Source organism: Vipera ursinii (assembly GCF_947247035.1).
Source record: "Vipera ursinii genome assembly, chromosome: 7".
Lineage (NCBI taxonomy): Eukaryota > Metazoa > Chordata > Lepidosauria > Squamata > Viperidae > Vipera > Vipera ursinii.
The window spans coordinates 28,838,627-28,852,486 of NC_139521.1; the positions used below are offsets into that span (position 1 = coordinate 28,838,627).

At 40.0% G+C, this 13,860-nt stretch overlaps 1 protein-coding gene across 1 annotated transcript in view; it reads left to right on the forward strand.

Moving 5' to 3' along the window:
- NEIL3 (nei like DNA glycosylase 3) overlaps positions 1–13,860 on the forward strand; it is a gene marked incomplete at its 5' end in the record, with an annotated part of 30,484 nt that overhangs the window by 5,401 nt on the left and 11,223 nt on the right. The window contains 3 exons of the mRNA XM_083367343.1: positions 5,951–6,069; positions 8,535–8,669; positions 13,595–13,808. Coding sequence (XP_083223469.1) covers positions 5,951–6,069; positions 8,535–8,669; positions 13,595–13,808 — 468 coding nt within the window. The remainder of the gene's footprint in view (positions 1–5,950; positions 6,070–8,534; positions 8,670–13,594; positions 13,809–13,860) is intronic.

A 13,860-nucleotide genomic window follows, 5' to 3' on the forward strand; every position in this document is an offset into this window, starting at 1 on the left:
GCCTCGTGAAACTAGGGGTCCTAGAACCTACCGAAGGGGGAAGCTGGGAGACCCCTATCATTACCCCGATTAAAGCTAACAGCCAGATTCGGCTCTGCGCCGACTACAAAGCCACCCTGAACCTAGCTTTAAACGCCCACGCTTACCCAGTCCCGGCGGTGAGAGACGTCCTTGCTTCCATCCGCTCCGGCACCATCTTCACTAAATTAGATCTCACGCAGGCATACTTGCAACTGCCTGTAACCAAGGAAACCGCGGATGCGCAGACGATTGTCATGCACCGCGGGGCTTTCAAAGTCAATAGGCTTCAATTTGGCATTTCAGCTGCCCCTGGAATTTTTCAAGGGGTAATGGAAAAAACATTCAAAGGGATTCCCGGAGTCTGCCCCTACTTCGACGATGTCCTCATCGCCGGGGAGACTGAATCCAATCTGGCTGACAGACTGTCAGCTGTCCTAGACTGATTCAGAGCAGCCGGTCTCAAATTGAAAAAAGAAAAATGCTCAATCGAAGTACCATCCACGGAATTCCTTGGGTACAGGATTGATGCCCAAGGAATCCACCCTACCAACGAGAAACTCAAGGCAATCAAAGCGGCCCCCAGCCCCAAAAATAAGCAAGAACTCCAGGCTTTCTTAGGCTTGCTAAATTTTTATCATGCATTTTTGCCACATAAGGCGACAATTGCAGAACCTTTACATAGGCTATTAGATAAGGGAACACCATGGTCCTGGACTAGAAAACATGAAACCAGCTTCCAAAACCTAAAAGACATCATCTGTAACAGCTCCACCGTCACCTTATTCAAGGAGGACGTTCCCATTTGCATCGCTTGCGATGCATCCCCATACGGGATAGGGGCCGTCCTAAGCCACATAAACGAAAAAGGGACACAAAGGCCGATAGCATTCTACTCAAGGACCCTATCCAAAGCAGAGAGGAACTATGCCCAAATTGAAAGGGAGGCGTTAGCTATTGTCACCGGAGTGAAGAAATTTCACGATTACCTGTACGGCAGACCCTTTACCATTTTTACGGACCATAAACCTCTATTAGGCATTTTTACGTGGAACAAAATAACCCCCCAAATATTGTCCCCAAGAATCTTACGGTGGTCTACCTTTTTATCTGCATACTCTTACAAACTTGTACACAAACCGGGGAGGGACTTGGGACACGCAGACGGCCTCAGCAGACTTCCCGTACAGACTTCAGACCCTGACCCGGCCCCTGCCGGACACATACTAGCGATTTCGGAACTACCTGAGTGTCCATTGTCAGCCAAAGACATAGCCTCCAACACGGCCAGGGACAAACATCTTAGTAGAGTACTGCGCTGGGTCACTGCTGGGTGGCCGGCAAAATGTCCTGACCCAGAATTCTGCCCCTTCTTCACGAAACAGCAAGAACTAACTTCCCACTTAGGATGCCTTCTTTGGGGAAATAGAGTGGTAATTCCAGGGAAAAATAGACCCCAGACACTTTGTACACTGCATGAGGGACACCCAGGGATTGTGAAAATGAAGTCCCTTGCAAGAAGCTATGTGTGGTGGCCAGGAATTGATAACATCGAGGACCATGTGGGAGGGTGCTACCCTTGCCAATTAGCCAGATCAGATCCACCCCACGCACCTGTCCATAGATGGGAAACTACAAAAAACCCGTGGTCCCGGATTCACCTAGATTTCGCCAGTCCCCTTTGGGGACAAAATTTTCTGCTAGTCGTAGATAGTTTTTCCAAGGTGATTCCGGTCAACAAAACCACCACAACCGCCACCATTCAAGCTCTCAGAGGGGTTTTCGCCACTCACGGCCTCCCCAATGTCTTTGTCTCCGATAACAGCCCCCAATTCACCTCTCGTGAATTTCAGATGTTCACCATGAGGAACTCTATTAGGCATGTCACATCGGCTCCGTTTCACCCCTCGTCTAACGGCATGGCAGAGATTATGGTGAGGTCCACTAAAGAAGCTTTAAAGAAGTTCATCAAAGGGGACTGGCACCGGTGCCTAAGCCAGTTCCTCATAGCACAACACACCACCCCCTGCACGACCACGGGCAAGTCACCGGCGGAACTGCGGTGGGGAAGGCGGCTAATAACCAGACTGGACAGACTGCACCCCGACAGATCGAACTTCGACGCAGAGCAACCTCCCCCGCCCCGGTCCTTCAAACAGGGACAGCCCATCTGGGCGAGGAGTTACACAAGCGGGCAAAAGTGGGTGCAAGGGGTCGTGCTACACCAAACCGGGCCCCTGTCATACCTAATAGATGCTGGCCCTAACGACAACTACGACGACACATAGACCAATTAAGAGCACGGAGCCCCCAAAATAACTCTCAACAACCCACAGAGGGCCGAGTCTTTCCGCAAGCAGTCGACCCAGCACTACCCGATCCAGCACTGCCCAACGCCGCCGACATTCAACAACCAGTTCAGGGGGGAAGGGAGCCTGACGACAGAACACCCCTACGCCGCTCCAGCCACTCCAGGAAAGCCCCCGCCTACCTGCAGGACTATGAGTGGGCAGGAAGCAACCAACATCATCAGGGGGAAGAAACTAATCCAGGGGAAGGGTAAGGGGTGTGTTATATGTTACGAATGTTAAGAGTTAAACAGTTGTAATATTGTGAGGTAAACACAGTGACAGGGGAACACGCGGGAGCTTTTGACAGCTGTCAAAAGCCAGCGGAAGCGCATGCGCAGCCAGTTGACAGCTCTCCGCTGTCAAACAAGTATCGCACCACGCATGCGATCCAGCCATGAGGATGCAGAGCTGTCAAACACACACCACAGCTGATTGGCTCCGGAATCCCGGCGGGAGAAGAACGACGGCCGGCTATAAATGAGCGAGAGCCAAACACCACTTGTCCGGTTCTTCAAATAAACCTGTTAGACTGAGCCAGCTGTCTCCAAGTGATCTGTAAGTCACTTCACATTCCTTAAATGTTTTAGACTCAGGTCCCCTAATTCACTGGAGAAGAGCCTAATGCTGGGAAAGATTGAGGGCAATAGAAGAGGGGGACGACAGAGAATGAGGTGGCTGGATGGAGTCACTGAAGCAGTAGGCGTGAGCTTAAATGGACTCCAGAAGATGGTAGAGGACAGGAAGGCCTGGAGGAACATTGTCCATAGGGTCGCGATGGGTCGGACACGACTTCGCAACTAACAACAACAACAACCCCAAATTATCTTTGTTTCTCTTCTTTGTACTCTTTCTAGAGTCTCAACATCTTTTTTACATCCTGGTGACCAAAACTAGATGCAGAATTCCAAGTGTGGCCTTACCAAGGCATTGTAAAGTGCTGTTTAACACTTCACATGACCTTGATTCTATCCCACTGTTAATTCAGCCTAGCACTGTGTTGGCTTTTTTGGCAGCTGCAGCACACTGCTGACTCATATTTAAGTGATTGTCCACTAGGACTCCAAGCTCCTTCTCACAGTTACTATTATTGAGCAAGGTACCAACTATACTGTACCTGTGCATTTGGTTTTTCTTGCCTAAATGTAGAACCTTACTTTTTTCACCATTGAATTTCATTTTGTTAGATAGCGCCCAATGTTCAAGTCTGTCAAGATCCTTCTGTAGCTTAAATCTATCTTCTGGAGTGTTGGCTATTCATGCCTGCTTGGTGTCATCTGCAAATTTGATGAGTTCCCCATCAATCCCCTCATCCAAATCATTGATGAAGCTGTTGAATAGCACTGGGCCCAGAACAGAGCCCTGGGGCACCCCACTGCACACTTCCTTCCATGTAGATGCAGTTCCATTGAGGACCACATACTGAGTACCGCCAGTCAGCCAGCTGTGAATGCATCTGGTGGTGATGCTATCTTATTCACATTTTGTATGTATGGAATCTTTGCCTAATGCTCCTCACAATTGCTATTTTGATATTAGATTTTTTTCCCTATAGTGCATTAAAATCAACTTATAATTTAAATAAGCAGTATTATTTAGTTATTTGAGTTTTTAGATGTCAGCTTTCTGTCAATAGTGGTAATTGCTTTGAGTGAATGGATAAATTTCATTTCCTTTCTCCTATGAGTTTCATAGGCAATTAGCAAATATATATGAATATAGTTCACTACCAAGTATGTTTACATATTCTTATAGGCATTCAGCTGTAAAAATAGATTATGAAATAATAAGATAGAATCTGTATTGCATCTGAAAATATCCCCAAATTACATATTATTTTTCTAAAGTTTCCTGTCTGAATTGCTTGGAAACAAGATAGTTTTTCCTTCTCTCAGATTTCCAACTACAACACTTGACAATAGTATTTAAAGATGGTTTCTTTAATAATTCCGGAATTGCTTGATTCATTGATATCCAGCTTCTAAACTAATATGAATATAGTATTTATGTTAGCATTTTTATGAAAACCTGTTATTTATTAAAGTATGAAACACCTTTCAAACCATACATCTCTATATGATACAATGTTAAATATATATCTTCTACACAGTAGTCAAATATAAAACATTAGCAAGTGTTTATAAGTAGGACAGTAGTTTTCAGATTCTACATGATTTGAATTTGGGCTCCCACCTGAAACTTTTCCACAGATTGGGCATCACAATGGAAAAGTTCTTGTTCTTGGATCACACCAAAATAACACTCCAGTGGGTATTGGCAAAGGAGGGCCTCAGCTGATGAATATAAAAGACAGACTAATATTATAGGATATATATTGAATGATACTATCAATGCTGTGACTCTTTCATTACTTGCAGTTACCTACGTTACCATCATGCCTTGAGCGCCATTATCATTTGCAGACATCACTGAGATTTTTTTTTAATACCAGACATAATTTTGACATCATGTTTCCAGGCTTCCAGCTAGATAAATGAGAGGTCAGCAGTTGCACTTGTATGCCAAGTCTGTATATTCAATCACAGCCTTTCTTGCCAAGCATGAAATCCTGTTCCTCAGAAGCTAGCCAGCTTCAGTTATTCCTGCTTTCCTGGATAGAAATAATTATACACCCATAATAAGGTCTGTTTTTATCTCCAATGGACCTATTCTGCCCTGGAGTCTTTCCATATGTTTTGTAGTTCTTAATTATTGTAATGTTAATTATTTTAACTTGGGTGATGCCCAAATGGGATATGGAAGAAGGAATACATGTCAGCCAAGTGGAGCTTAGGCAAAGTTTCAATGAGATCTTTTGGATTCCTGCTGTAAAGCACTGGATGGTGTTTTCCATGATAGCTGTGATATGTTAAAAAGTGATGGTAGCAAAACCAGAGAAGCGAACCAATCATTTTAGAAATGACTTAGAACAGATGTGGCCAAGGTGGGATAGGAATTGACACAGAAAATACCAAATATTATGTCAGCATTGTTTTGTACTGACTCAGTGGGTGAGTAAATAATGCTTTAACTCAGTGGAGAGAAAACTGGACTTTTTTATACTGTTGGCATAAGGGCAGTTCTTTCTGTATCCTATATAGTAATCCTTGACTTAGGCAACCATTCATGTAGTGACCGTTCAAAGTTACACCACTTAAAAAGAGTGACCTATGATTATTTTTTCACATGACTGTTACAGCATCCCCATAGTCATGTGATCAAAATTCAGGTGCTTGGCAACTAGCATGTATATGACACTTGCACTGTCCTGAGGTCATTGGATCACTATTTTTAACCTTCTAGTCAAATTCTAACGAGCAAAGTTAAAAGGGGAAGCAGAATCACTTAGTGACCACATCGTTCACTTAACTGCAGTGATTCGTTTAACAGTTGTGACAAAAAGGTCATGAAATAAGGTACAACTCACTTAACAACTGCCTTGCTTAGCAACAAAAATTTTGGGCTCAATTGTCATATATTGAGAATCACCTGAAATGAATTATGTCTCATAAATGGATAATTGTGAAAACAAACTTAAACATCTTTCCTAACACTTATTTTGTTAATATTTTCAAATTGTTTAGATTTCTGGAAATAAGAATTTGTGCCAGAGTTTCTTAAAGGTGCTTAATAGATGTACATACTATGGCGTGGAAACTTTGGGGAAGGAACTTTTCATGTACTTTGGAGAGAAAACCTTAAGGTGAGAAAGATAATTCTTAACTTGTATAATTCAAGGTAATTATCATGACTTATTTATCCTTCTTGGAAAATTATTTTCTTCTTGCCCAGATACAAAGTAAACATTTAATTGTACCAGTTATATTAAAGACTATGAACTTCATAAGTATGAACACGACTTAGCATAAATTGTAGTACTACAGTAAGGAAATAGACACCTCCCCCACCATTTTATGGGTCATGAGCCAATCAAACCCATAGTATTTCAAAAAATGAAAACAAATGGAATCAGGAAACTAGAGATCTATCAGCCTGACCTCAATACCTGGGAAGATTCTGGAAAAGATAATCAAGCAACAAATCAGTGAACACCTAGAGGCAAAAAAAGTCATAACCAAAAGCCAACATGGGTTTGTCAAAAACAGATCATGCCAGACAAATCTTATTGCATTTTTTTTAACCAGGTGACAAAATTAGTGGACCAGAGGAATGCTGTGGATATCATTTACTTGTACTTCAGTAAGGCATTTGATAAAGTAGACCACAACCTACTACTTGATAAGATAGAAAAATGTGGACTAGATAGCATCACCACCAGATGAATTCGTAGCTGGCTGACTGGCCATACTCAGCATGTGGTCCTCAATGGAACTGCATCTGCATTGAAGGACGTCTAGTGTGGGGTGCCCCAGGGATCTGTTGCGGGCCCAGTACTATTCAACATCTTCATCAATGTTTTGGATGAAGGGATAGATGGGGAACTTATCAAATTTGCTGATGACACCAAGCTGGCAGGAATAGCCAACACTCCAGAAGATAGACTTAAGATACACAAGGATCTTGACAGACTTGAACATTGGGCGCTATCTAACAAAATGAAATTCAGTGGTGAAAAAAGTAAGGTTCTCCACTTAGGCAAGAAAAACCAAATGCACAGGTATAGTATAGTTGGTACCTTGCTCAGTAGTAGTAAGTGAGAAGGAGCTCAGAGTTCTAGTGGACAATCACTTAAATATGAATCAGCAGTGTGCTGCAGCTGCCAAAAAAGGCAACACAGTGCTAGGCTGAATTAACAGTGAGATAGAATCAAGGTCATGTGAAGTGTTAAATAGCACTTTACAATGCCTTGGTAAGGTCACACTTGGGATACTGCATCTAGTTTTGGTCATCACGATGTAAAAAAAATGTTGAGACTCTAGAAAGAGTACAGAGAAGAGCAACAAAGATGATTAGAGGACTGGAGGTGAAAACATGTAAAGAACGGTTGCTGGAATTAGGTATGTTACTCTAGTAGTTTAATGAAGACAAGGACTAGAGGTGACAAGATAGCAGTGTTCCAATATCTCAGGGGTTGTCACAAAGAAGAGGGAGTCAAGCTAATTCTCCAAAGCACCTGAAGGCAGGACAAGAAGCAATGGATGGAAACTGACCAAAGAGAGAAGCAACCTAGAACTAAGAAGAAATTTCCTGACAGTTACAACAATTAATCAGTGAAACAATTTGCGTCCAGAAGCTGTGAATGCTCCAACACTTGAAGTTTTTAAGAAGTGACTGGACAGCCATTTGTCTGAAATGGTTTATGGTTTCCTGCCTGAGCAGGGGGTTGGACTAGAAGACCTCAAAGGTCCCTTCCAACATTATTATTATTGTTATTATTGTTAATATTATCCCCACTAAAATCATATGTGTATGTTTAAATCTTCCAGTAAATAAATGTTTAGTTTAGCTGTCCCACGCTTATATATTTATATGAATTAGCTTTAATCAAACAATTTTTAAGATAAGGTTGACATCAAGAACAATTATATTTTGTATTTATGTCTCACATTTATAGTCACTCATCTCACACGAAGTGACTTTTCAGACACATTCTTGCAGGCATGGTTTGTTGAATCACATGCCAATATTGAGGGTACTTTAGTGTTTGGGACCTAATGGGCACATTCTTTTCCCTTCTATCAGTCCACTTTAAAAAAAAGCAGAGATGTCTTTTTAAAAGTATTTGTAACATGTTCTTAGTTCTTTGTTTTCCTCAGTTAATAGCACACAGTTGGGAAGACAAGGTCTTTTTTTAGGCTCTGAGTTTATCATTTGTAAAGGGCTTTTGATCAGTTGGGGGAATGGTTAACACCTGAGGCTAGAAACCAGGAGACCCTGAATTCTAGTTCTGCCTTAGGCATGAAGTCTAGGCTTGGGCTGATCACTCTCTCAGCTCTGAAATATTGCCAAGTAAACTGGTCCAGGCAGTTACTGGGATTTTTGTTTTGCCACCAAAACAAGAGAAAGAAAGAAAAGAAAAAGGAAAGAAAGAAAGAAAAAGGGTGATGGTGGTGGCATTAGGCTGAAGGCCAAATGAAATTAAGCCAATGATTATAGCATACTATTAATCACAACCAGAATTGTTTATGACTATCATTGCATTTGAGTAGTCATACAGCTAGAAAAAGTTTTGAATAAAATATATTTTAAAATACATTTCTCTTCTAGGATCCATTTTGGGATGAATGGTTCTTTGCGTATAAATCCAGATGCAAGCCAAAACAGAAGTGTAGCACTAACAGCCTTAGAAATACAATTTACTACTGATTTGATTTGTTTCTACGATGCAACTGTACAGCTTAGGTAAAGCAACATATGTTTTACTGGAATATCTCATCCAGGAAGGAAAATATTGCCATTCTAAGTCAACTGTGGGAGCTTGCTTAAATCTACTGAAAATATGCTTAATTCTAGTAGTTCATTTGCTTTATATAGATTGATTGTGACTAGATGGAGAAAAGTGGTTTTTAAATCCCAGTGCATGTTTAAATTGTATATTTAATGACAAAAAGCCACTCCCTTGATTCATACTTGGCAAGCTCTATTATAAGTTACAATCCCCTTTTACCCATAAATGTTTGTCTGTATTAAGCTCTACTGTTGTAGTTATAAAAAGTTAGGGTAATTGATTTTTCAACCATGTTTGATTAAAAATGCACCTAAAAATCACCCAGCAGAAATTTTGTTTAAGCTATTAATATTTAGCATGAGTATTATAAGAGTGAGCTGGTGGCAAACATTCTTTATAAATGCATGCCCTACTTCTTTGTCTCTTTAAATCCCCTATATATTGATTAACAGCTTGCTCTTGATCATGCTTGTTAAGAAATCATTTCTACTGAGTTTCTTGCAATCATACTTGGGAGTAAGTCCCATTCACTTATATCTTGTCATGTTTTATGGGGTTAATTATTTTTAATTTACTGCAGCTTATATACTGCATACATATGGTATGATTTCTGCTTTAGGAATTATGGTTAATTGAAAACAGGAGCTAAAACTGATTTCTCCATGGTTCCAACAAAGGAGGAGAAATGGGAAGGTTGTGAGAATCCAAGACTCAGATAATCTTATTATTACTGATAAGCCATTGTTTGTTGTATTATCTTTGAACTTAGCTATTCTATGATTGAAAGATCTGCTATTCTGAGAACACCTAAGTCTTTGCTAAATTTTTGCTCTCTTGACCCATTTTTCATTTTCGGGTCCAGAAGGTAAAAGCTAAAACAAACAAAAAATAATCATTTCCTTCCACCTGCCTCCCATTTTAGTTCAAGGCTGTTTTCTCCTCAGTTCAGCTTGGTTTTGACAACTTTAATCATTTTTACAATTTCCATACCTACGTCTTTTCTTCCTTTTTTTCCTGTTTTGCTAGTTGTGTAGTCCAACTTTCCATCTATTATTGCATTAAAGTTTCCCATTAAACAAATATTTTGATATTCCAATTCCACTATTTTTGTGTAATTTTTGATAAAACTCTTCTTGTTTGTTATTAGGAGCATATATTGCTATCATCAATATATGTTTTTGATTTATTATTATTTCCACCATTAATATTTTTCCCTCTTCATCTGCATAGATTTGTTTGGGGTTCATTATCTCTTTGATATATAAAGCTATTCCTCTTTTGTTGTGCTAGTGAGAAGTGAAGTTTCCCAATTTTTGGTTGTTCCAACAATTTGTAATGTTGTCTTTTAAAAAGTGTTTCTTGGAGACAAACTATATCCATTTTTAATTTTCATAGTCATGTAAAAAAAATCCTTTTTGCTGGGGAGTTCAATCCATTTATATTCATTGAAAGAATCCCATTTTCCTTCTCCATCTTCTTCAATTATATTTAGATTTTATTCTCCTAGTTGTTCTTATCTATCTTTGTTCTCTTGCTTGTGCCTCTTCTTCTATGTTTGTGTTTTCTGTTTCTTCTTCTACCTTTAGTTTAGCTGCTCCTTCTATTGCTATCTTTTCCTGTTTTTTTGCTTCTCTCTCTGCATAAAATTCCAGACTTTCCCCTTCCAAAAAAAGCTTTGTATCTCTCATAAAATTCCATTGCCTTGAGTGGTGTCCAATCTGTATCTTTTCATGTTCCAATTAATTAAAATCACTTCCAGAATCAGCCATCTGAAGTTCACTCCTTTTAAAATTAATTTTCTGGTCAGGAATTGGTATTCTTTTCTTGAATCTCTTATCCTCCTGGAGATCTGCTTCAGCACTACAATTTCCTCTTTATAATGCAGAGGATTGTCTCTAGCTCTTCTCAATATCTCATCTCTTTTGATGAATTTAACATGTACTTCTCTAGGGACTTTATTTCTCCTCGCATAGCTTGAATTGACTCAAAATATCTGGTCTACCTCTCCTTCAATTTCCTGTTTCCCGATTTCCAGTGCTTCAGCCAATAGCTCTATCATCAAATCCACGAGATCCTCTTCCTTATCCTCCATTATGTTTTGAAATCTTAAAAAATAAGATGCCTTTTCCATTTCTAAAACTGTCATTGAATTTTCCAGTTCTCTATTTGCCTGTATCAACCTCTGATTTTCATCTTTTATTTCTGTCATCTTCAGATCAGTCTTTACTGACTTGTCTTCTATTTTCTGAATTGGTCTTTGTGACCATCTGTCAGAAGCTTTCTAGTTGAGAGTTTATGTTATGAATTTCTTGATTCATTTTATCAAAGTTGTCTTTTGTCTCCTCATGGTTTTTCCTTGTATCTTCTTTGTGGGATGAGATTGCCTCTTGAATTGCTTGTAATGCCACTTGCATCTCCTTCTGAAAATTGTTAGATTTTTCTTGTTGAAGCATTGATTCGATTGATCTGATACACAGTACTTGCAGAGGTGGAGGACAGGGCTGAGGATGTTTTCTTGCCAGTTTTAGCCATTTATAATTCCACCCCCCCAAAATTTTTATCAACTCTAATAATTTTCCCAGATGTCCGCCTTATACCAAACCATTAATCTTGTATTCAATACCACAATATATCATTTAAATTTGTCTTAAATAACTCTTAGTTCTTGTCTATAATCCCTATAATCCAATAAACTTCCTGAAAAAGAAGGGAGAACAAAGAAAAAGAAAAAAGTTGTAATCCACTTCTGTTTGTGAGGTTCGTTCCGGAGCAGTTGTCCAAAATCCAAGATTATCGCTTAGTCAAAATTTATAATCCATAAGGTCCTACCATTCCAAATTAATAGTCCATAGGGCCTTCTCCAAAGAAAATCACCAACAGTTAAGCTTCCACTGTCTTTACGTAGTTCTGAGACTAAATGTTTATAATCTAATAGGCTCCCCAGACAAGAAGAAGAAAAAGAGAAAAACAAAAGGGAAAAGCAAAAAGAAAAAATGGGGATAAGGAAAAAAGTTTATAATCCACTTCTATATTCTGACTCCAGCTCTTACCAATTGTCCCAAAATGCGAAGTTACCAATCTGTCAAAATTATAATCCAAAATGTTTTACTGTAAATCAGTCATGTCAAACTCACGATGTCACGTGACATCACGTAACGTATCAGAGCTTTTTCCCCATTCCTGGCAATGGGGTGGGTGCGGTTTCCTGGTAACGCGTCCAGCCCATGGGCCGCCAGTTTCACACCCCTCCTGTAGATAGTTACTTGCCATTCAGTCTGTCTCTAAATAGTTTATAAAATTACAGGTCAAACAATATTTGTAATCTGAGGAAGCCAGAGGGCTTCAAAATAGTTTGTAGTTTTAGTTGTAATCCATCCTGCGGAAGACAGCCCAAAACGTTTTTCTCCTTTTTTCAGCTGCAATCTACAAGGTTATTAAATTCAGAAACTTCAAAGAGTTTAGTCTGTTATCTATGTCTAGGCTTCAGGCCAAATTCCCTCACTCCAGACAAAATATAAATAGAGCTTGATGTAGTTTCACCACTAGATGTCATTACGTATCCGTTTTGTAATTTTCCAACCCCCCCCCAAATTAGTTTTGCTCCAATACTCTCCAAGAAAGGTAAGAAAAAAGAAATTATAACTCCCCAAACTTTTTTTCTTTCTATTGTGTCCAAATTAATTTTATAGTCTTTCTATTTTCCCCCAAGAAAGCTTGAACTGTCACTTTTATTCTGGGAGAGGGGGGAAAAAAGGGGGGGGGGAAAAACCTTTAGGTTTTAAAATCGTAGAGGAAGCAAAATAATCTCACCCAGATTCAAACATGTTGCTTGCCCTTGTTGAATACCACTTTTTTTCTCCAGAGGTCAGCAGCTTCTGACTGGCTGAATGGGTGTGGCCAGTTTTTCTCCTGTTGGTTCTGAGGGCTTCCTTGGATCAAGCTGGTTGATCGCCATCTCCCCATGATCTACAACAGTCTCCTCTTCTTTTGTCACCTCTCCAGGCCAACTTCAGGCCCTTTTCGGGGGCCCAGCAGGAAAAAATCAGGCACGGGAGGCAGAGCCCTGCTTCCCTGCTTCCATCTTACTGTGACATCAAAACCAGAAGTCATACCTACTTCTTAATTCTTTAAAATATTCATAAAACCACAGAGTGAAATTATCTGTCAATTTGGGCTCAGGTTAAATCAGTATGCTGAAGATAACTAATTATGTATTTTGATCCCGGTTGTTTGGAGGCAGTGTGAACATGGCCAAATCCTGTTAATTCTGAGTGGCTGTAGCAAATTGTGCCCCTGTTTCCAGGGACTTTCTTTAATCTTGGATAGGTTTGTACTTCTCCACTTGGGCCTGGTATGAACCCATGGAGTCATTTTGGATTCATAGCTCCGGCTTGATGTTGTGGCTGAAACACCACAGAAATCTACCTGTTAAGATTCTTCAGACAGACACTTATTCCCTAGTTACCTCACAATGGCTCTTTCAATGTGCTTTGAATATGTTGCCCATGAAGACCTCTTGGAAGCTACAGCTAGTCCAGAATGCAGTCCTGCAGGCGGTCATGGGTATACAGTGTGGTGCAATTGAGGAACCACTTATCTCTGTTTATGCCTGGCCAGTGGAGTCGGGCAGAGTAAGTATGCTTTAGATCCCTTAAAACAGAATCATTTATTAGCACTCGGGAAGCCTATCTTCACTGTTGCAATGCCTGATCTCTGGAATGGCTTCCATCCAAAGACCCATGGAGATATTATTTGATAACATTCAGTTGTTCTCTGAGGCCATGCGGGGAAGTGGTCCCCATAGGATATTTTATTTTAGGCAGAATTTGCCTTCTGGGCAGTTAGGATCTGACAATTATTTTTATTTTTAATCCTACAGAAACACAGCTGAATGTGAAGAAAAAATTAGAATGCTGGGAGATTTAGATGTCTGCTGTTCAAAATTTAGCTTCCGAAGAGCAGAAAGTGAGATTAAGAAGCAAAAGGGCCGTATGTTATGTGATGTATTGCTTGATCAGGCAGTCCTACCTGGAGTGGGAAATATCATAAAGAATGAAGCACTTTATGACAGCGGTCTGCATCCAACTGTTAAAGTATGTAAAATATTTCTAGTTGCTTTCAGTTGTATTTTACATTTTGCTTATG